The sequence below is a fragment of the Phocoena phocoena genome, chromosome 3, assembly GCF_963924675.1.
Source record: "Phocoena phocoena chromosome 3, mPhoPho1.1, whole genome shotgun sequence".
NCBI classification, from domain to species: domain Eukaryota; kingdom Metazoa; phylum Chordata; class Mammalia; order Artiodactyla; family Phocoenidae; genus Phocoena; species Phocoena phocoena.
In genome coordinates this window covers 77,525,470-77,550,081 of record NC_089221.1, presented here as the reverse complement: position 1 = coordinate 77,550,081, position 24,612 = coordinate 77,525,470, and the positions used below count along the sequence as shown (strand labels likewise).

The window sequence follows — 24,612 nt, the reverse complement described above, 5'->3', positions numbered from 1 at the left end:
TGGTAAGCAGTTAAATCTCCCAATTTGACATGTGGTTGGAGACTAGAACCCAGATTTCTGATATCTGTGTCTTTTGACTGCCGTTTTTAATGCATCCAACACCACTTCACTACTCCGCCCATGATTTAGTTAACTGTTGCTGCAAAACAAACCACCCTAACACTCAATGGCTATGGTTTGTTATTCCTCACAAGTCTGTGGGTTAGCATGGTGGTTCTTCCTTTGGCTTCCCTTGGGCTCACTCATGTGGGTGCATTTAGCTGGAGGGTCATCTGGGAACTGCGCCCAGATAGAATGGCTGAGTAGCTGGGCCTCTGCTTGCCTTTTTCATGGCATGGTCATCTCAGGGCAGCTTTTCTGAGAGGGCAATCCCCACGCATAAATGCTTATCACGACCCTGCTTGTGAGGGACTTCCCTGGTGGCACAGTGGTTAAGAATCCACCTGCCAATGCAGGGGAAATGGGTTCGATCCCTGGTCCAGGAAGATCCCACATGCCGCGGAGCAACTAAGCCCAGGTGCCACAACTACTGAGCCTGTGCTCGAGAGCCCATGAACCACAAACTACTGATACTGAAGCCGGAGCGCTCTAGGACCTGTGCTCCGCAACAAGAGAAGCCACTGCAATGAGAAGCCGCACACCGCAACGGAGAGTAGCCCCTGCTCACCACAACTAGAGAAAGCCCGCGTGCAGCAACGAAGACCCAACTCAGCCAAAAAAAACCCCCCAAAACAAAAAACCCTGCTGTGAAAGATCTGCTGATGTCCATTGCCAAAGTAAGTCACATGGCCAAACCCAGACTCTGTGGGAAAAGATTACACAAGGGATGGATATCAAGAAGAGTGATTCACTGGGGGCCATTATATAATAGTCTATCCCAGCACATTTTAGGGTTGTTACATCCAGATCTGGCCTTAGAAAATACAGTAATGGTTGGCCTAAGTTCACACCCCAAAACCTAAACTTTAAATGTAATATATGTCTATGATAAGTGACATAGTACTTTGCACATGATAGATCTTTAATAAATATTGAAATGAATGAATTAATAAGTCAATATATTACCAATGGTAAGAATTTGCAAATAATGTCAAATAACAGTAATAATGACAGGTTGAGATTTCTCAACAAAGTCTTTACCACAAAAATTATAGTTCTTCATAGAGTATAAATTTTTAAAAAAAGAAGAGTTACATCTTTGATTTTCTTCCATCTGCCCCATTCCATAAGCCCCTCAGTACCTATTGGCTGATGGACTAAATAAAATTACACTTGGAATGTTCCTATTTTTTTTGATAACATGAAGTAAGCTAAAATGAGACACTTTTTCTTGCCAAACTTCTTCAATTAGAGGCTGTTTGCTGCTATAAATAACAGAAAATCCAGTTTAACTGCCTTAAGCAGTAAGAAAATATATCAGCTTATTTAACAGGACATCCAGTAGGTCGGCCTCAGTGGTGTTTACCGTTACAGCTCAGTGAGGTCATTAAGGATCTTAGTTCTTTTCATCTCTCCAGTGTGCTGTATCCAGTGTTGGCTTCATCTTGTGGCTGGTGCCCCTCATGGTGAGAGGTGGGCTGCCAGCAGCCAGCAGCACTACATGCTCCCTCATTTACCTTCGGAGGGAGAGAGATGGAGAGAGCATGCTGGCTCCCATGGCTCTCTCAGAAGAGTTAAGGACTTCCTTCCTAGATGCCCCAATAACCCTACCCCCAATCTCATTGGTTTTAACTGGATCACATGACCATTTCTGAGTGGGACATGGTGGTAGGGGGGTGGAACTACTTTGATATGTTTAGACTAATTAAGGCCCAGTCTTAGAGTGGGAGAGGGGTCAGCTTCCCTCTAAGCATTTGACTGTTCATAAGAGACATAGATAAGCTAATGAAACCGTGTACAAGCCCCTGTCCCCTGTGTCCTTGTCTTTTGGAGTAAAATGCTGACTCAAGAGTTAATGATTGTCGCCTGCCCATGCAGGGGACACGTGTTCGAGCCCTGGTCCACGGAGATCCCACATGCTGCGGTACAGCTAAGCCCTTGTGCCACAACTACTGAGCCTATACTCTAGAGCCCAGGAACCACAACTACTGAGCCCAAGTGCCACAACTACTGAAGCCTGTGTGCCTAGAGCCCATGCTCTGCAACAAGAGAAGCCACTGCAATGAGAAGCCCACGCACTGCAACGAAGAGTAGCCCCTACTTGCCACAACTAGAGAAAGCCCTCACGCAGCAACGAAGACCCAACACAACCAAAATAAATAATTTTTTTTTAAATTAAAAGAGTTAATGATTGGGAAATGTGAAGATGTAGGAACAAAGGATAGCTGGTTGGGGAGCTAGTAACAATTTAGACTATAATTCTGTCACATTGCAGAATCACCAAACTCCCAATTCCCTGAAAGATATAAAGGCCTGACACACATTCCTAAGTTGTTTTTACAGGCAAGGTAGCCCCTCCCGATGAAAACCGCTGACCACAAGAACATGGACCCTAGACTGGTTGAAACCAGAAGGTTGATGATGCTTAAAATTTCACCTTTATGCCAACCAATCCAAGAACTGTCCATGAGCTAATCATGCCCTGCTCCTTGAACACTATAAAACACCTCACTAACCTCTCCTGGGTGGGCATGGTCCTTGAGGCAATAGCCTGCTGTGTTCCTTCTTTGCCTGGCAAAGAAATAAAGCTACTCCTCCTCTTTCCTCCAAACTCCGTCTCCATATTTCTATTTGACATCGGTGCACAGAGAGCCAAGATTTTGGCAGCAATAAGAACCTGAGAACTGCTAGAAAAGAAAAAGTGGATTCAAGGAAGGTAGTTGACAATTACTGTGAGCATTCTCTCTTCTGTAAGGCCTAACTTCCTTATTACTATGTAGCACCATTGAGTGCATTAATCTTTCATAGATTCTCCAATATCCCTTCCTTCATTTCATGTGATATTACTCAGCTGGATTTTATTCCTCATAGCCCAGTGTTAGAGAATAACAATAGCTATCATATATTGAATACTAGGGTGAATCTGAAGAGACAAGCTGACAGGACCCGCCTCCCCAGCAATCAAGTATTTTACATACATGAATCCTATGAAGCAAGGTAATAGAAACCTCATTTTATTGATGAGAAAACCAAGACTCAAAAAGATTCAGCAGGGCTTCCCTGGTGGTGCAGTGGTTGAGAGTCCGCCTGCCGATGCAGGGGACACGGGCTCGTGCCCCGGTCCGGGAAGATCCCACATGCCGCGGAGCAGCTAGGCCTGTGAGCCATGGCCACTGAGCCTGCGCGTCCGGAGCCTGTGCTCCGCAACGGTAGAGGCCACAACAGTGAGAGGCCCGCATACCACAAAAAACAAAAAACAAAACAAACAAAAAAGATTCAGCAAACAGCTTAAAGTCACACAGCCACTAAGTTGTAGAGATGAAACAAGTCCAAGTCTAAATGCTCTTTTCATTATATCACACTGCCTCTCAACTCAGCAAAACATGTTTAATTTAATTAGACTATTCATTTGTATTAGTATTTTGTTAATGTTTTCCCTTTGATCGAGGGAATTTTAGGAATGGGAGAGAAACTGCTCAAATTTTCTACTTCCTTTTGTGTTTCCTAGGAAGTGGCTTAGAAAAAAATATTTTAAATCTATCTCTTCCACAAATGAGCTAGATTATTCTATTTTTAGTAAATGATTTATAGCTAGTTGTGGTTTTAGTTACACTCCTGGCTGTTTTCTACATATCTTCTCCTTCAAATTATGTAATAGCTCATGTTTACTTATTTTAGCTGTATGTTCCTGTGTGGCTAGTTCTTTTTAAAAAATGCAGAATCATTTGAATTTAGTCTTTTAAGTTGTGGTGACATTTGCATTGTTGTCTATGTAAATAGTGCTCTCTGGAGTCCTGAAGTCCAGACCTGTTTGCAGCAGCTTAGTTAAAATCTAACTCCAAGGGGAATGTCCAGTGGGTGAAGGGGATGTTATTTGTTTTCTCCCAAACTCCAAATATGTGGTCTTGATGGTCCTCTAGTCATTTCCTGTTTGGGTGATACCTAGAAAAGAGATCAAGTTCAGGGTCACCTGCTCATTTCCCTTTGCTGTGCAGTTTGAGTGGTATGTCCTACTCTAGGAAGAGTCTAAATTTAGAATAACCTTTGGGGGCTTCCTTGATTGGGACAGAGCTGAAATTATGAGTTGTCTATAGCAATGTAGATTCCTAGGATCAGTGGTCATGATTCTGAGGTGGTGCTTTAAGTTTCTTAACCAAGAAATGCCACCAGGGATGGGAACGAAGTCACCTAGATCTACCTTCAAATTTCAGATATAGTTAAAGTTAGAGAAAGTTTCTTAGTTATAGAAGAGAAGCATTTTAGTATGAAGTGGATTTAACCAAATCTTCCACAAAATCTAGGGAAATGTAGTTTAATTGTATTTTAAATTAACTACTTGAATTGGAATTCTGTATTTTTGACCCAGATGGAAATTTCTCTTAATTTCTAGATGGTAATCAGCTGTAAATCTTTAATAGATTTAAAAAATCAATCTCTTTAACAATTTTGCAATTGTGTAAAAGTTTAGTCTGGCCTCCCAACAAGCATTTCCCCTTCTTTCTTTCCTAAAAGAAAGAATGAGAGTCTCATTTTTCACCCCTTCTCTATGCAACTCATATCTTCAGTTCCAGGTCCAAGTCAGTCATGGTGGCCCTGTTTCCCTTGCTGTGATATGTCTAGATATGGACTGGCCAATGAACCATGTGGGAAAGTCTATCCAGGACATCCAAGAAATGTTTCTTCATTCTTATAAAGAGTGAAAAGAAGAGAGAATCTTCTTCTGCACATTGTCATGTTTGAATGTGATGCCTGGAACTGCAGCAGCCATTTTGTGACCTCAAGGGAAACTGACTTTAATGTCAAGCCCACCAGCTCAGGATGGCAGAATAGAAAGACGAAAAGGATTTAGGCCCTTGGTTATGAAGTTATGAAGCTACTCAATTAACCAATCTTGGAGCAGCCCTACCACTGGACTTCTTGTTATGTGAGATAATAAATTTAAGCCAGCTGTATCTGTTTTTCTGTTAGTGTGTTCTCAACTGCAGAAAACAGAAAATCTGACTCAGTTGGCTTAAATTACCTTGTTGAGAGCATTCTAAGTGATAAAACATTATAGGTCATATTTTGAGGTCTCTGAGCTTCTTCCTTGATCCCTGCCTCTAGGTATTCCCCCCTTCCAATTAGTTGATCCTTCACACCATCATTGGAATGACTTTGCAGAATTCAAATCTGATCATATTGCAACTCTGGTTAAATCTTTCAAAGGCTATTTTTGGCTTTCTTGGTGTGGCAAACAGACTTTTCTTCACTGGGTCTGGGCTGGATCTCTGTGGCCACATATCCCATCAGGTCAGACCCCACAGGCACCCTAATGCTAGATATTTCAACTATTGCCATTCCTTAACCATGCTACGTTCTCTCTCACTTATGCTTTACAAATGCTTGTCCCAACTGCATAGAATACCTTCCCCTATCTGATGGGTCACCCCCACCATCCCCCAGCCTCCCAAGGTTGTTAGATGTTCTTCTTCAGTGTCCTGACACCCAGACTGGAACCCCTATTAAAGCACATCTGACTGTTTTTGTGCTGTATTTGTCAGATTGTCTCCTACATATGATTATAAGGTCTTTGAGGGAAAATGTGTCTTACTCATTTTAGCATCTCCAATGCCTAGCACATTGCTTGGCACAAAATGAGCGAGTAATAAATGTTTATTAATGAATAAAAATAATGCTATAACCCAGATTTAGGTTCATGAAGACAATTGTGTTCTTTTCTCTTTAGGTGGCTTATTCTTGGTATATTGCATGCCATACCTTCCTAAGCAGGGTAGGGAGGATGAAAGAGAGGAAGGAAAACCTCTAACTATATAACATTTTTGGACAAGATTTTGGAGGAAGGTAAGCCAAGTTTAATGAAGATTTCTTTTTGTAAATCTTTTTTCTATTCTATCTATGCCTGATTCATATGATGAATTAATCAACAAATGTGTGTTGTGTGCCTACTATGTATCAAACTTTGTTTAAGAGTTTGGGATTCATCAATGAACAAAACAAGGAAGTCCTCAGAGAGCATTGGCTTCACAAGTGAACTTTACCAGTCATTTCTCCTTTCTGGATCTTAGTCCTGCGTTTGTGCATGAACAGGAAACACTGTAATGGAAAGCCTGAAGATTCTCAGATGAAACATTGGTAAACAGATGGATATTTGTTCATTAGAGCTGCCACTTCTCTCTAGAGCCAAGGACAGTTAGGAGGAGGAGGTCACTGACTAAATCTGCTCCTTGACCTTGTTCTCAGCACTCCACACCAATAGGCATTGCCTTTATTTGTAAAAAAGAGAGTTTTATATATCCATGCAGCATTGGGAGGTTGCAGCTTTCTTCCTAGCTGCGAATATCCCTAAGGCTCCACCTGGGACAGTGAGCCTCACCCCTATGCACCACTCAGGTGCTTCCCTTCTCTAGTCTGCTGGCGATTCTGCTCAGAGGCTCCACCTGTGCAAAGCATCACAGCTGTAGAGGCTGCTCTGGGCACAGGAACAATTTCCTACAGAAACGGGGCATATTTGAAAGGTTGGAAGGCAAGCTTTTATGTCTCCCTCCTACAATCCCGGCTTCTCCTGAAGTGGAAGCTAGACCAGAAATAAAGGCCACACTGATTTTCTTCTGAGAAAACACATTACCATGTTAAAAAAAAAGTCCTAACTGCTCTGTGGGAAATGTTTTTATTTTACAAATACTCTGTGGCTCTGAAGTGACAGCAAGATTACATTTCTGACAGTATCACTGGTACAATTTCCAGGCTCCTCAGGGCAATGTGAGGATATTCCTCCCGGAAAGAGAGGCACATTCTCTGGTCCCCAAGCTACAGTTGAACACGACCCCAAACAAGGAAAAATAGATGATAACACAGCAAGTAATGAAAGCTTGGCAATTTAACCAAAGCAAATGGTCTTATCCAGAACGCTATGGGAGTGAAAAAGAACTACAAAAATAACTCTGTAACTTTGCTTTTACAAACAAATGGCTCACTCTCTGTCTCCAGATGGGGAAATGTGAGAACTGAAAAGGAGAAGAGAACCTGGAAGTGTAGAAAAATGTAAACATTAGAAAGAAATGTAATAGGGGAGTGGAGGATGGGGACAGCTTCAGTGTAACGCTCTTGGAGACGGTCCTGACGGTTGTGATCTAGATAGAGACCGGCCGGCCTCGTGTTCCGTGGAGGCGGTGCCGCAGCGACAGATGACCTGACTGTGGCCAACGAACACCTAGAAGACGCTTTCGCAGGAGCAGGGCAGCGACCGAGGACGCGGCGGGGGTGGGCGCAAGTAACCCTCCTCCGGCTGATCCCGCCGAGCGTGGTGATAATGTGGGTGGGGCCAGCGGTGGCGGTGGAGCGCCTGGTGGCCCCGGGCGCCCTCGTCGTCCTCCGCGACTCCCTCCCGCGGGCAGCACACTGCACCCAGGCGCTTCCGCCAGCACCGCCGGAGCTGACAGTCGCCCGCCTGGAAGAACAGGTAGACGAAGGGATTGAGAGCGCTGTTGGCCACCCCCAGGAGGCGCAGGGCCACCGCTAGGTCCTCGGCCTCCCAGTCTCCCATCAGCCCAGACGACCACGTGGCCGCCAGCCGGGCAGCGAAGTAGGGCAGCTCGCACCCCACGAACAGCAGCGCCAGCACCAGGCTCATCTTCAGGCTCTGGACCTTGGCGCGGGGCAGCGCGTTGGGCGCGGGGGCTTGGCCGGGACTGGGCGCCGCGGCCGATGGGGCCTGGGGCGGGCGCTGCCGCCAGGCGCAGAGCAGGCGGCTGCCAGCGATGCCCATGACCGCGACCGGCGCCACGAAGCCCGTGATGGCCTCATAGAGCGCGTAGACCATCAGGTGCCAGCGCGGTAGCGGCGCGAAGATGTCGCGGCAGCGACGCTCCCCGGGCCAGGCGCGAGCGGCCGGGGGCGCGGCGGGCGGCTGCGAGGGGGCGCCCCCGCGCACCACGAAGGCCGGGGGCAGCGCCAGCAGCAGCGCCAGCAGCCAGCCCAGGGCGGCGAGGGCGCGCGCGGGCAGCGGCGGGCCCTGTGGACGGCGCACGGCGCGCTGGCGTTCGAGGGCAATGAGCGCCACGAGGTGGGCCGACGCGCTGTGGCCGGATGCCCGTAGCAGATGCACGAAGCGGCACGCCAGGTCGCCCGCGGCCCGGCGCGGCTCGCCCAGCAGCTCCCAGGCCAGCTGCGACAGCGCGGTGCCCCCGCACGCATACAGGTCGGCCAGGGCCAGCTGCACCAGCAGGAAGTCCATCTTGCGACGCTTGGGACCTGCCCAGGGCCCGCCGCCCCCGCACAGGCGGCACAGCACCGTAGCGTTGCCGGCCACCGTCACCACCAGGATGACCCCCAGGAAGACCAGGCGGACGCGACGGCTGGGCGGCCCGGACGGCGGCGGCGGCGGCCCCGGGACTGGGGCTCCCTGTCCGGAAGTCAGGTTGAGACCCCAGCCCAGCGAGATGGGTACGGAGAGGTTGGGCGCCGGCGCCGGAGTTGAGGGGCTGAAGGGATCCTCCATCCCTAGCCTGGAGGAAGAGGAGGTACCGAACAGGGCAGGCAGGGCGCGGGAAACCAAGGTGGAGGCGAGGCTCCGCTGGGCGCGATGCCGGGTCTTAACGAGTTCCCAAAGTTAGTTGAAAACGCACACGCACGGAGAGGGAGATGGATGCAGGTAGCTTTGCGCTTAGTTGTTTTTATAGGTTGTCCTCGTCATTTGTCACTCAAATGGGGGGGGGTGTACGCTCGAGGAACACACATGATTCCTCTTCTCCACCTTCCTCTCCGCGTCTCCCCTCCCAATCCGGGTAGATCCCCTTCCAGTCTCTGCCGCAGCCCCGGTGCAGCCCTCGCGGGAGCCGCGAAGCACTGGGCTCTAGGAACCTCTCCCGTTGGGTGTTTACATATAGCACAGCCAGACAGAAGGTCGCTTTGCCTGGCCAACGTTAACCCGGGACCAGCACACTGGAGAGGAAAGTCCTGACTGAGACTATACCCTTAAAATGGTTTCAGATTGACAGTAAGAAAAAAAAAAAAAAAAAAAAAGGCACTAGTTTTGATTAAAATACAGAAGAGAAAGATTTGAAATGCCATGGTTCTGTACTAGCTTGAGAAAAACAGGAAACCAAGAAACCTATAGTGTTTTGAGCAAAGAGGAGCCCAACAGATAAATCTTCCTCTGGCCAACAAGAGTATTTTACTCGGAGAGAACTAAAGTCAAAGGTGTTGTGGTTTGCAGATTGTTTCAAATACTCCTCATTACTAGAAACAGCAGATCACAGCTGCTCTCTGTGATGTAAAATTCATTTCATTAGTCTGAAGAGGGCATTAATAGGCTTTATGCAAATGGATAGTACATTTATTGCTTTTCTCCTAATATTTTCACTCAGTGACAGATGTATCATCAAGGCTTTTCATTCTCTTGATTCTGTTTTTTAGCAGATGGGAGGTTGCTAGGAGGGACTACGCCTCCAATAAGCCTGGAGAAAAGGTGACTAAGAAGATGATAAGGCGGCCAAGTTTTAAAAAAGAAATCCAACTCACAGGAAATGGTTTAGATTAAATGCAATCTCTTTTATTTTAGCCCTACCTCCTCAGAAACAAATTTTAGTTTTCCTGTTGGAAGCATCAGTTTGGTTTTTTATGCACCCTCCACATTAATTATGGTGAAAGTACAGCCTATGCTTCCTGATCTGGGTGTCTGCTGGGGTTCACATTCCCAGGCTGAGGAAATATTTGACACTTTAAGATGTCCGGGATAGGAGGGTTTGGTGGGTGCAGCGGACAGTCCTGCAAGGTGGAGTGGGAATCTCATTTCTCAAGGTGTTGCCCTTTGTGGCCAGAGAACTTTGTCATTTTTATTATATCCCCAGTGCCTATCACTGGACCTGACCCATGGTAGGTATCAGTAAATATGTTTTGAGTTGATGAATTAATGGATATATGATGCATTTCAAATAATTTTGAGCAAATGTTTCTACCTTGATTATAAATCCATCAACCTAAGAAAATAATGCCTGTTATACCTGAGCCACCCCAGTATCATCCAGAAGAGCTCAAGGAAGCTGTGGGGAGATGTAGGAATAGCCATTCTTAGTGGAACATTTAAGAGGTACAGTGATAGCCTTGGGAAATCAAACTCCTGGTTTAATTTTTTTTTAATTTATCTTATTTATTATTTTTGGCTGCATTGGGTCTTTGTTGCTGCACGCGGGCTTTTTCTAGTTGTGGCGAGCGGGGGCTCCTCTTCGTCGCGGGCTTCTCGCTGCAGTGGCTTCTCCTGTTGCGGAGCACCAGCTCTAGGTGCGTGGGCTTCAGTAGTTGTGGCATGTGGGCTCAGTAGTTGTGGCTCGCGGGCTCCAGAGCGCAGGCTCAGCTAGTTGTGGTGCAGGGGCTTAGTTGCTCCGCAGCATGTGGGATCTTCCCAGACCAGGGCTTGAACCCGTGTCCCCTGTATTGGCAGGCGGACTCTTAACCACTGCACCACCTGGGAAGTCCCTATGTGCGTTTTTCTTTGTATTCTGCTTGGGCTTCTCTAAACGTTTAGGTTGGTGATTTGTTGTCTTTCATTAATTTTGGAAAATTCTCAGCAATTGTCTTTTCAGATATTTCTTCTGACATTTTGCCTCTATTCTTCTATTATTTCAATTGCATATATATTATACCTTTTCATATTGTCCCACAGTTCTTGGATGCTCTGCTCTTTTTTTCTCTACCTTTCACTTTTTCTTTTTTTCCCTAGCCCATCTCTCCTCAGAGGAAGTTGTTACCCTTTGAAATTCAGTATTTTATCTTGAAAAATTTCGCTTGGCCTATATTCAAGTTCACTAATTCTTTTTCTCTCAAGTTCACTAATTTTTTGTGTGTATCTAGTCGGCTGATAAGCCATTTGAAGGACTTCTTCATCCACGATAGCATGTTGTTTCTGGTGAATCAGTTTTATTCCTTTTAAAAAAAATAGTTTCCATCTCTCTGCTGAAATTCCCACTCTGTTCGTGCATGTTAACCACATTTCCCCCTAGATCCTTCAATAGATTAATCATAGTGTTTTCAAGTCACTTTCTCATGGTTTCAGCTTCTGGGCCATCTCTCAGTCTGGTTCTGTTTACTGCCTTCTTTCTTCAAAATGGGTCTTTTCTTGCTTCTTTGCCATGTAAGTTTGACCAAATGCCAGACATTATATGTAAGTGAAAAACAGTGACTGATGTAAATAGTATTCACTCCTGAAAATGGGCATGCTTCTTCATCTGTCAGGCTAGTAGAGTGGAGGGGTTGACTAAATGTAGGCAGTAGTTGAGCTAGGCTTGGGTTCTGATGTTGGTATAGTTATCATCATTCTCCTGCAGACTTCAGACTCTCGCAGTACTGCTGCTGTCTTGCTTTTAGTGAGAGGCTTGGAACACTGGAGGGTTTTTCTCAGTCTTCCTGCTCCCCCCCCTAGCTTTCGGCACACACCTGGCCATGGGGAGTGCCGTGGGAGGTTTCTTTCTCCATGCTTCTTATCTTTCTCCCAGAAGTAGCGTGCTGTTGTTCATGGTGGGGGCAGGCTGATTTTTTTTTCTTTTTTTAAAGAAACTCACTTAACTCCAGCTTCAGTCTTATGTAGGCCCTCGGGGCTTAGCCTTGAGGGTGGGACTTTATCCACATTTGTCACTTTCCCCTATGGCAGCTGAACTCGGCCTTGTAACTTGCAGAAGAGCAAGTTTCTTGTCTGTACCGCTGTTGCAAGAGACCTCTGCTTTCTCTCAGTGCAGGACTGTGAGCATGACTGGGGTTCTGCCTCTCCTCAGCAGCAGAGAGCTTTTGCTATAATCTCCCCCTTCCCGGTGATAGCTGACCTTTTGCTGAGGACTGGGGCTGAGAGGGTTTTCTGCTCCTGCCCCAGTGGCCGATGAGTTTTCGCTTTGTAAGAGAGAAGGTTCTGGGTTTTATGCTTCTGCTACAGAGGCAGCCCCTCCCCATCTGTTCGTCTGTCCCACTGTAGAGGCTCTGTCAGGTCCCCTGCCCTGCTCCCCATCTTTCTCATGAGTGCTGGTTAAGGTCCATGAGATAAAGCTCATTACTAGAGGTGGTCTCCCTTGTGTGTGCGGCTCCTAGTTTCTGCTGCTTTTTTCACACACATTTGGCTTTTATGAATTTGTCAAAATATCAGTTGTTTTCTTTCTTTTTGTGTGTGTGTGTGCTACGTAGGCCTCTCACTGTTGTGGCCTCTCCCATTGCGGAGCACAGGCTCTGGACGCGCAGGCTCAGCAGCCATGGCTCACGGGCCCAGCCGCTCCGCGGCATGTGGGACCTTCCCGGACCGGGGCACGAACCCGTGTTCCCTGCATCGGCAGGCGGACTCTCAACCACTGCGCCACCAGGGCGGCAGGCGGACTCTCAACCACTGCGCCACCAGGGAAGCCCTCAGTTGTTTTCTTACCTCCTCTTTTGGCTTCTAGTCTTTCTTCCCATGTACTGCCGAAGGTGGGACAGTTTGGGTGTCTCAGCTGTCCTCAAAAGGGCTTGCCACCCTTTTCAATTCAGTTCACCTGTCCTATGAGAGGCTCAAAAAAAGTTTTAATTTTGTAGATTATCTAGCTTTTTTCTTTTCCTTTTGATTTCTTTTCCTGTGGGAGCAATAATCCCTATCCTATGTGGAAGCAGAGCTCTCAAGACACTAAGATACCAATCCTTTACCATCAATATTACAACATTTATGATTATTTTGTTTTCTAACTTCTTGAACAGTTTATTTTTTATTCCCCTTAATAATAAAAAGCTTAAGGCTGAGTATAGCTTTGGTTGTGCCATATGTTCTTCTAAGTTTTCTCATTTTCATTAGTTAAAAAATAGCCTATACCTTTAATTTTTTGACCCAAGAATTTAAGATTCTGCTTTGTAACTTTAAGAGAAGAAAGGGGGCTAAAAATCTTATCTGAGAGTTTAATATTCATAATTGTAAACATCACACACAGATACCTAGAATATCTGACCAGTGTAGAAGGGATCTAGATCTTTTGTTTTCCACATTGAGCTTCTTTCACCTAGTTTGTGTTGAGATCTCTCTTTTTTGCTCATGGCCCCTCATCACCAAGTTCTAGTTTGATTCAGTGATTTACAATATGCTTTAATAGCCAGTAAGAATTGTCCCACCTCAATGTTCATTTTCCATAATTTTATTAGGTATTTCAGACATTCAGTTCTTTTTTGAAAACTTTCAGATCATTTAGTCCAATTAAAAAAAAAAAAAACCCTTACTGGGACTAAGATCAGGATTGCATGAAATGTATACATTAATTCTGGAGAAGTGGCATTTTAATATTAGAGCCTCCTATCCCAGAACATGCTGTCATTCCATGTTTATATTTTGTTTGTAAACTTAATAGAATTTTATAATTTTTTTAATCTAGATTTGTGCTTCTTATTAAACTTTAAGCTATTTTTAGAGAATGTCATACTGTGAGTGGAATATTTTTCCTGATTTCTATTTTTAATTAGTGATTATTCTTACAGATAGGTATTGATTTATGTATATGCAGCCATTTAACAAATTTCATCAATTATAATAGTTTTTACTAGGCTCTCCTGGGTTTTATGAAATGGAAAACCACAAACAGAAAGAATACAGAATCCACTTTTTTTTCTTTCTGCAAAGACAAAAATATATAAAGCTTCCAGGTGATGTGGATGCTTCTGGTCCAAGGACCATAGTTTGAATAACAAGGTTCCAGACCCATGGTTCCCACATTTTGCTGTACATTTTGCTGTACATTAGAATGGGGAGTTTTAAAACCTCGCAATGCTTGCAGGTGGGAGCGAGGCATAATAGCTTTTAAACATCCTCAGGTGATTCCAATTTGCAGCAAGTTTTGAACCATTGCTCTAGACTAGCAGTTAGCAGTCTATGGCCCCCAGGTCAAATCCTGTGTTTTTGTAAACAAAGCTTCATTGGAGCATAGCCGCTCTCATTTGTTCACATAGTGTCTGCTGCTGCTTTCTTGCTACTACGGCAGGGTTGAGCAGTTGTGAAAGAGACCATATGCCTCACAAAGCCTAAAATATTTAGTATCTGGCTTTTTCATAGAAAAAGAAAAAACAGAGGGATAGAGTCCCTTTATCAATTCTCCGGTGCAGGATTTTCTAGAATTCACTGTTTCTAGAAGGCTCTGTTTTATGAGAAGGCTATACTCCCTTTCACCCCGTGCCCTGCCATGGACAAATGTGTTGGTTTTCCAATACAATGTGATATCTAGAAACTCGAATTCCTTGCATATTAATTCAACAAATATTTACTGAGTTTCTACTATGTGTCAAGGCCCTTAGGGTACTTTAGGAAACAAAAAGGACAAAAGGCCATTCCTGTATGGAGCTTCCATCCTAGTGGGTAGGAGGGCTGGGAGACAGTATCAACAAATTAAGTATGTAAAACATACACTAAGTTGGACGGTAATGATTTATATGCAGAAAAATAAAGCAGTGAAGCCCTTGTGATTAGGTAACATTTGAGCAATGACCGGAAGGAGATAACAAAGAGAGCCACGTGGAAATCTGAGGGAAGAACCGCATTCCAGGCCAAGAGTTGATAAGCACAAAGGTCTTGAGGTGGTGCTTGCCTAGTGTGCCTGGAAAAGGATAGGGAGGCCAGTATGGCTGGAGCAGAGTGAAGCAAGTAGAGTGTGGGAGATGTACAATATGCCCCCGGATCATTTAGAGCCCTGAAGGCCACTGTGATGATTTGGGCTTGTGACCAAGAATGTCACCTGCCATATTAATAAACAAAGGATCAAGCCATCAGTCACTGCAGCCACCCCCGACTGTGCACTCTGAAGGGATTCAGGATCTAGAAAGTAGGATACTGGCCCTAGATAGTTCAGGTGCCTATCAAAGGAATGATTTCATTGAGCCCAGACTCTTGCATCTTCCCATACATAGAAAAGCGCTAAACTCATTAACTTGAGATGTCTGGTTTTCTTTAATTAACAGTAATCTTTTGATATTCTGACTGCCTGGTTTTTGTTGCAAAAACTATGTATCCTGGATCCTCCCTTACCTCTTCAGAGCAGCCTCTCCCTCAGAGTTATCTGAGAGGCTGCCTGCTGGGCTCAAGTCCTCAGCAAGTTCGCGGAATAAAACACAATTCTCAACTTTTAGGTTGTGCTTTTTTTTTTTTTCTTTCATTCGACAGGCTTTCACAGAGTAAGGTGAGAAACCAGTGGAGGGTTTGAGTATCCAGTGATGTGATCTGATCACTCTGGCTGCTGTGTTGAGAAGAGACTGAGGAAAGCCAAGGGCAGACTCAGGGAGACCTTCTAGGAAGCTATTGCAAAATTCCATACAACAGATTATGGTAGTTTGGAACAGGGTGGTAATGGTGGAGGTTGGGAAAGATGAAGCCCAAAGATTGTCCTCAATCCAGTTTATAATTAGTGTCAGTTCCTCTCAGATTCTGGCATTAGATAATTCGTCTCGTTTTCCAAGTTTTTCTTCTTTTTCTGTTTTCATGGTTGTTAGATACCATTTTGAATTAGATATTGTCTTAAAACCTCAATTTTACCTAATTATGATCCTATATTGAATAAGCTTAAAACATTGCAGATGCTTGGTAAATTCTAACAGTGAATGCATCTTAAAGAGTTTGAATAGAATGAGGTGAATTATATTTATCTTCACATGCTTATGTTTTCAAAACCACATTTCTATTATTATTGCTTTATTTTTCCCTATGTTTACCATATACATCACACATTAGCTATTTTTTATTCCTTAGGTTTAATTAGGAGATGAGAGGTAGATTTGTATATTTTAATTTTAACCTCAATAGTTTAAATATTGAGATCTTTCTCTTATGGGTTTTACTTCAGAATATATCTGAAGTGAAAATTATTTCTCAGAAATTCATACATAACTACAAAGATAAGCTCATACCAATTCACTGAAGAACAATAAAGAAAGTAAAGGTGATGAGTTGTCTAATGAAGAAAACTTCCAAGACAGTTTGAAAAAGGAAGTCAGGTTAAAAGGAAATTGGGTAAAATTATTATTTGCAGATAAACTTTTTACCAGAGAAATACAAGATACCAACTGGAAAACTATTAGTACCAAAAAAATTGTATTATTGGTACAAAGTAAATATAAAGAAATAAAATTTGTATATGCAAATAACCAATTAGAAGATATAATGGAAGAAACATCTACTTAAAATAGCACAACACCAACAAATGATAAAACACCTAGGAGTAAACTCACCTCTGGCTGCACATTAGGACCATCCGCTGGAGGGCTTAACAAACAAAACAGCAATGCGAACAAAACTGCCCAGGTGCCATCCCTAGAATTCTAATTCCACTGGTGTGGGATGGGTCCTAGGTGGTATTTTTTTAAAGGTCCCTACTTTCCAAAAATCTCTAAGAAGAAACTATATGAAGAAAACTTAGAATGCTACTGAGCAATATAAAGAAGGCTTGAAGAAAGGGAAAAGTGTACTATATTCTTTAGAATAACCGAATATCACAAAGAATTCAATTTGCCCTAAAGTAGGCTATAAATTTAATATATCATAAAAAGACTAACAAGATTTTTCATTTCTGGAACTACACAAACTTATCCTAAATTTGTATGGGAAAAATAAGTTAGCAAGAATAGCCAAGGACAATTCTGAAAATGAAAACTGTTGCAAAGAAAATAGTATCACCAGATATTGCCTACCCTATTCATAAACAAAATAGAATGGTCCACTGCAAAGTAAAAAATGTTTTGAAAGGACCCAAATGTCAATGTGACTTGTATATAATGAAAATGGCGTTTCAGATCAATAGAGGAAAAGATAATTTGTTCAATAAAAGATGTTATATAATAGAGTGGCATTTTCTAACTAATGGGACAAATATTAGCTTACTCAATAAAAGGTCAATTGGGGTGGCCCTCTTAAAAAAACAAACGAAAGTTAGATCTCTAATATGTAATACATTCCCATGGGTCAAAGATCTAAGGGTAAAAAAAAAAACCTCTAAAAGAAGATAAGTGGGGAAGGCCATTCTAAATATGACACAAAATCTCCAAGCCACAAAAGCAAAGATTCATAAATTTGCATGAAAATACCAATTTCTACATGTCAACAAACACCAGGGCAAAGTCAAAAGACAAATTATGAAAAGGAAAAAAATATTTGTAGCTTCTCTAACAGACAGAGAGCTAATATCTAAAGTATGCCTGTAATAAAAGACAACCAACCAACAGAAAAATAGGCAAAGAATAGAAATAAGAAAGGTCATGTAAAGGAAATTCCAGTGGCTATTAAATATATGAAAATATGATCTACCTTACTCATAGTAAGAAAAAAAACAATAATAAAGTATTTTTTATCTACCCAGTTGGCAGCAAATGTGAGGCCATGCATTGCTGGTAAGAGTATAAATTGGTATAACTTCTTTAGGGGTAATTTGGTGGTATCTAGAGTAATTTTGCTAGATATAGTCTTGCCCCAGTAATTTCACTTCTAGGTGTTTTTTTATTTTTCATTTTTAAAATTATTTATTTATTTATTTCGCTGTGCCACACGGCATGTGGGGATCTTAGTTCCTGGACCAGGGATCTGTGCCCGCCACAGTGGAAGCGCAGAGTCTTAACCACTGGGCCACCAGGGAAGTCCTCGGTGTCTTTGATAAATGGAAATAAAGAGAGCAAGCTGTAGAACATCTTTTATAGTATGCTACCATTTGTGTGTGTGTGTCAGGGGCAGGTGCTGGGGAAGAATATAAAGTTTGTAGAAGCCTATCTGTCTCTCAAAGGATACATAGGTGGTTACAGTAGTTGCCACCAGGAAGGGGTACTGGGTGGCTGGGGGACTGGGAAAGGAGAGAGACTTCATGCTCACTGTTAACTGTTTAGTACCTTTTTGAAGCTTGTACATGTATTACCTATTTTAAAAAATAATAATTTCTGCCATATCCATGGTCTGTGTACCATTAAAATACTCCAAATACTCCCATCAAATACATCCAAATGATCTATATTCCATCAAATAAAAATAACTCATCAGACACCATCAAATACTCAAAAACAATTATTTTATGGGTCATAAGTAATAAAAATTGTTAAAATATTTTATATTCCATAATATTCAGAGGAACACAACTTTATATTATAGTATTTGATTCTACCCTTTTAATATTTCGGTTAAGTTGTCAGAAGTTTATAAGAATAAGGTCTTGATAGTAATGAGTTTGAAAATATGTAATTCTATAATGATTGATATTTTATTTTAGAAGAGTACATTCTTTAACTGAAAATCAGTAATTATTAAAACTAATGTTTAAAATGCATAATTAATCATGATCTTTTAACATATTTCTATATAGCTCTAGAACATTATTTTCTTATTTTTTTTCAAATATTTTATGGATCAGAGTGGATTTTAAGCCACTGATCAATGGCATTTTCATACTTCCATGGTTCTTTCAGCCAGTCCTGATGCCACCTAAGATTTGCTATGACATTTGAATAGTTTTGCCCTATACTTTGTTTCCACTTGATAAACTGCTCTTTATTGTATCGGTGGACAGAAGCAGAAACCTTAGGGTAGTTTATAATGGAACGAAGCTTCTGATCCAAAGAAGCAGTAACTTCTGGAAATTTTGTAGCAATATTTGTTAGTTCATCTGGATCTGAGGAAAGATCTGAAAGAAAAAAAAAAATTGAATACCTCTCAAAACAGTTATGTAACCGAGCAGGACCCTGTGGGTACCTCTGTCAAGTTTATGATTAACCTCCTTATCTGAATCTTTAGTCCTTTTCTCATTCAAAACTTGTTCTCCTCAAGATTGAGGAGTATCAAAGAAAAGGGGGGAGTTGTAACCGAGCAGGACCCTATGGGGCCTTCCTGGGACGCAAGTTCGTGTGCCTGATGCACAGTGGGGCTATAAACACACTGAAATGTCGCAGTTTGGAGCAGAGAAAGGTTTATCGGGTGGCTCACGCCCTAAAACCCCCTGAGCTCCCGGAAAAGTTTCGGCAAAGCATTTTTAAAAGCCAGGTTGAGGGAGGGGGCTCGCAGGGTACGTGATCATGCACAATTCTCTGATTGGCTGATGAGGGAACAGGGTGGTGTCACAGGGGTTAACTTTATCAGTCCTTAGGCTCCAGGAGGCCTGGGGCTATGTGCTCACGGTCATCAAGTAGTTATAACATCTTCCATTTGGTGGGGGGTTTTCACAACTGTAAAACAACTCAGGAAATGTGCATCAAATACTGTTATTTAAGTACTTCAGAGAGGAGCTAAAGCAGAGGATATGGGGGAAGGCCTGTCCCAGGAAGGCCCCATAGGGTCCTGCTCTGTTACAATTATCTGCTTAAAAACCATCTTTTAGAATGTCATTACTCTGTGACGAATAACATATTAAAATTTATTTTTATTCTCAGTTCTTTTTTTTCCCTCAGTTCCTCTTAGTATAGTAAGCTAAAGGACAGTGTAAATGGAAAAATAATATACTGAAAGTTAAACACCTCTCTAAATGTATGTCCAAATTATCTTCCTTCTTACCATCATCCTGCTATCCCTTTTTTTTTCTTATCTATTCTTAGATGGCTTAGCCACAATTCTTCCTATCTGTGATGCCTTGCTTACTTTGACATGCAAAAAAATATGTATTTATATATATATATATATATATATATATATATATATATATATATATATATATATATAGTAGTGCTTATATTGTCCCATTTCAACAACCCCAGATGTTCCAGCTGAAGAATTTTTTATATAGTGGAGTCAAGTTCTTGCAACTTCACTTACTCCTAGTTTTTTTTTGTTTTTTTTTAAATATACGTTAGCATACTATGCTTGAATTTTTGAAAATTACATTCATTGATTGTGTCTATTTGAGCAAATAGCCATGGAAATAAAAACTCTCAATCACTATCATCAAGAAAATGATAAATATTTCAGATAACATAAACACCCCTTTTACCTACAATGTAGGAAGACAGAGGATATAACTAGGATGCCAGTCTAATTGGAAAAATCAAAGATCTTATGACAAGTTACTTAAGACAGTAAATGAACAATTCACAGTGAGGGAAAAACCCCTACAGGCCTATTTGAGTGCATTAGCCAGAAGATCCTGAAGACATTTATGGTTTTGCTAGGTGATTTCAGATGGCACCTCTTTGGGAAAGGGAAGTCAGTGAATAAACCCCAGAATACAGGAAAGGCAGGCTCCCCCACTGATTCTTTGACAGGCACATCTCCTTTTTGCAGAACGTAACCAATGAATGAACAAGAGATGCCCATTATTCAACAGAATGAAAACTTAAGGACTTGTTTTGAAGCCAAGAATCTCCTCCTTTTAGAGTTAAGGACAGGGGGTGTCAATCAGTTTGGCCTCTGAAGAATTATTTTGAGTTAATAATTTTGACATTTGTAACTGGGAAAAAAACTTAGGGAGAAAGGAATATTAAAAATAGCTTTAGCACATATTTTATGTGCAAAAGGAGGACAAAGGATAAGTAAAACCATAAATCTAATAATGCTGCTTAAAAACAAATTCAGAGTAGTGAATCTAGCAGGCTTTTGTAGGGTGGAAGGAGCATGGATTTTGGAGTCAAACCTGGGTTGAAATCCCAGTTCTGCCACTTCTGAGCTGTGAGACCATGTGCAGGTATCTGAACACTAGTCTCTGAACTCTAGTCTTCTCTATAAAATAAAGATGATAGTAACATCTTGTAGGGATGGGGTGAACATTAACTAATAAATGTAGAATGTCAGGCTCCATAAGAGAGCAGTTAATTTTCCAGAACAACTGAATCCAAGGTACAATAAGAGGGTGTTGACTACTGATTGGGACCGATAACCATGAGTATTGGAAGACACCTTGATCAGAGAAAACAATGGTGGCAATCTTGAGACCCAGATCAAAAGGCTCAGGGCACTTGCTTTGGAATTCGGATGCTGATTTGCAAAGAAGCTGCTCCTCACAAGGGCCACCTTTTGTAAACTGGCCTAGCATGAGAAACTGCAGACATTTATTTAGATGATTACTGACTCCCTCGAGCAAATGCTGTGTAGGTCAACTCATTACACATAATCTATACTTAAAAAATATATCAACAAATTTACCAAAGAGTTGAGGCAATACTGAAGCACCATCAGAGTAGGCTATATACTTCCATTGGTTAGTTCGAAGCATGTAGGCGGAAGCGTTTACATTGCATCCATGGAATTCACTCAGAATCCAGGGCGGATGTAGGTTTTTGAATTTTCGTTCATTCTTAAACATTTCTGATGACAATGGCAGCAGAGAGTATCCACTCAGGTTCTGAGGCAGAGGAATTCCAGCAATATCTAAATAACACAGTATTTTAAAATAACTCATTCTTTCATTAGTTGAACATTCATAAATGACATCATTAAAGGTCGCAGAGACTAGAGGCTGTATATGGATTTTTGTAAACAGACTGCCTAGATCCAAATGCTTATTACTCCACTAGAATTGTGACCTTGGGCATGTTATTAACCATTCTGAACTTCAGTTTTGTCATCTGTAAAAGGGGAATAATAATAATGCCTGTATTTCATAGGTTTATTTTAGGTTTAAATATGAAAATTTATGTAAAATTCTGAGAACAGTGTCTGACACATAGGAAACCCTCAACAAATATTAGTTAATATCATAAGTACTGTATTTCCAAATGATGGAATGATCACAGGTGTTTTTCAAGTTGGTCCCACAGGACATTAACAAGACCTATACGAGAAAGGAGTCTAGTAGTTACATATGTTTGCAAACAGTGGTTAAAATTAAATAAATTTATTGATGATGTGTATCATAAACCTTCAAGGGTGGTATGTAGTACGCCATCTGTCCCAAAATTACTTGATGACAGAACATCTTTTTACCCCGAAGTACCATCTTGAGGAACTAGTATTTTGCAGAACATACATTGGGAAATCCTGGATTATACTGATTTAGAGAAAAATAATCTATTTTTTCCTTATCAAATATAGACATAGAAAACAATAGCATGAGAAATGTTTAACGTCAAAGAAAGGTTGTTTTTTTAAAAATTGCTTTTAAGGTATTTGTTTGGAACTCAAACTGTCTTTTTCCTATAGAAAAATTATCAATCATTGGGAATTCCCTGGTGGTCCAGTGGTTAGGACTCTGTGCTTTCACTGCCATGGGCCCGGTTCAATCCCTGGTCAGGGAACTAAGATCCCGCAAGCTGCGAAAAAAAAATTACCGTTAATTATGGCTGGGTCCTTGCGATAGTTCCGAAAGGAATCTGTAGTTGCCTCCCCTGCAGCTTTTCTGGTTTCAATGTTCCATGTTTTTAGAAACATTAATTTAGAAATAATTAAGTATTTCCAATAAAAAATAGAATGTAATATATCTGCAATGCTTGAAATTAAAATTGAATAAGAAAATTAATTTAACTTGACTGTACATATTTGAGGAAAAACAAATGAATTAAAAGACAATAAGGAAAAAAAAGACAATAAGGAAGTAGACAAAGACCTCTATAAATCTTCTGAAGGTACTTGTTTTACATATAACTTAATTAAAAAATTTGTAACTTCCATTTCCTTGGAAGGAGCATATTACAAGTACTAATCTTCTGCCAACCAATCATCATCAGGGACTTTTTTGAGAAAGAGTGAAAGAACAAGTGAAGGAAGGAAGGAAAGAAAGAGAAGTATTTCAGAGATAACTGGTTAAAAACAGAAGAAGAAGGAGCAAAGATGTTAAAGAGGATGTGCATGAGAGAAAAAGATGGCCCAAGACGAAACTAATTGAGCTACAAAACAGTAGGCTACTTTCTGTAAGGAGAGAAAGTAGCCAGGGAATAGGCTGGGTCGGGCTGGTCTGTGTGTCAGCTGTCACGGGGCACCACTGCGAGGCAGAGGAAGGGACAGAAGAGGGCTTTGAAGATGGCTGGGAAGCAGGGACCAACTGGCAGACACCCATGACTGGGAAGTTCCTGTATTCAGCAGTTTAATCACCTTTAATACTTAGAAATACCTTATTTCAGATCTGTTCTTAGCCTAATTTTCCTAAAGAAGCTTGTTAGACTAAGAAAATTTAAATAATTCTGCTATGTTTATATGAGAAGTCAGTGTTAAACTGGGATGAGTCCATTTAAGTATTAATTTTTTTTACTCAAAAAAAAAACACAAAACCCCAGCATCTAACAAACTAGGTGCTGTTCCAGGTGTAGGGCAACAACAGTGTACGAAGCAGATAAGCTCTCTCAGACGCTTGGAGCTTACCTTCTAATGTGGGGAGACAGACAAATATGTCAGATGGTGATGAGTGCAGTGAAGAAAAATAAAGCAGGATTAGGGGAATAGAGAACGAAGGCAGGTATGTGTTTATGTGCTGTGTTATATAGTGTGGTCAGGGAAGGCCTCTCTGATGAGGTGACATAGACAGAGACCTGAGAAAGGGCTGGATGAGCTCAATAGATATCTGCATGGGGAGGAAGGGCATTCTCCCAGGGAATAGCAACTGTAAACACCCTGAGGCAGGAAGCTGCTTCATTCCGTTCCCCAAAGGCAAAGGAGTCCAGCATGGCTGGAGCAGAGTAAGTGAGAGGTAAAATTCTACAAGATGTGTTAGATAGGGGAGGCGATCATGTTGGACTCCCAGGCCCGATTAGAGATTCTCGATTTTACTCTAAGTGATTTTGAGCAGAATCGTGACATGTTTGACAGTAACTACTGTATGGTGAATTGACTAAAAGTGAGTACGGGCAGAAGGAAAGAATTAGGAAGCTATTGCAGGAGTTCAGGCAAGTGATAATGTGACTTGTTTCCTGTCTAGGATCAGTAGAATAATACACCTTTGTAAATTGATGTTGAAGAATAAAATCCTTGTCAAATATCCACAGTACTTAATAAATATGTATTTAATCTTTATTAAATTTTCTGTGCTTTGGGAAACTGTGTATTCATTTTTCATATGTTTATCAATTATTTCCTTAAAAGCACTTCAGCTTAAACTGCTTTTCAGAAAGCTCTTTGATCTTTGTTTAAAACCATTTTTCCTATTTTTTTCTTCTGGAAAATCTATCGTTAGAATTCCGTGTTAAGCAAGTTTCATCATTCTTGGCAGTAGAAGCAAATATTAGTAGTAACTGCATGATTCTTAATAAAGTGACTTAAATTTAAAACAGTAATCAAGTGGGTAAAATGCAGACCTGGATATTTGTGATGGTCTCCTGAAGAAAGATAAGCTTATATTTCTTCCCAAGTGTATGGGTAGATAAGGGATTAGCCTGGTATGGCAATGATGCAAGCTATGTACATTTTTTAGGGCATACCTAAGAAGAATAAAAAATATTAATGATAATAATATCTAACATTTAATTGTTTACCATGTTCCAGTCATTGTTCTAAGCTATGGAATAGCCACTATTATTTCTATTTTATTGATAAGAAAACTGAAGACCAGAGATGTTAAGTTACTGGCCCAAGGGTATACAGTTGGTAAATACTGAAGGAGGATTTGAATTTAGGCAGTCTTGACTCCAGGATGTCTGGACTCTTCAATACTG

At 41.6% G+C, this 24,612-nt stretch overlaps 2 protein-coding genes across 2 annotated transcripts in view; both read right to left on the bottom strand.

The window, feature by feature from the left end:
* Positions 1–6,747: 6,747 nt before the first annotated feature.
* GPR150 (G protein-coupled receptor 150) lies at positions 6,748–8,596 on the bottom strand. Its single transcript, XM_065875441.1, has one exon. The coding sequence runs from the start codon at positions 8,594–8,596 to the stop codon at positions 7,310–7,312; it is 1,287 nt and encodes a 428-aa protein (XP_065731513.1). The 3' UTR covers positions 6,748–7,309.
* A 9,854-nt stretch (positions 8,597–18,450) lies between these two features.
* Positions 18,451–24,612, bottom strand: part of ARSK (arylsulfatase family member K) — a 41,686-nt gene continuing 35,524 nt past the window's right edge. Inside the window, exons 7-8 of the mRNA XM_065874846.1 lie at positions 21,176–21,400; positions 18,451–18,731 (exon numbers count right to left, since the gene is read on the bottom strand). Of these exons, the coding sequence (XP_065730918.1) occupies positions 18,451–18,731; positions 21,176–21,400 (506 nt within the window). The remainder of the gene's footprint in view (positions 18,732–21,175; positions 21,401–24,612) is intronic.

Coding starts and splice junctions, on each gene's coding strand:
- GPR150 (XM_065875441.1), bottom strand. CDS start 8,596: ATGGAGGATCCCTTCAGCCCCTCAACTCCGGCGCCGGCGCCCAACCTC.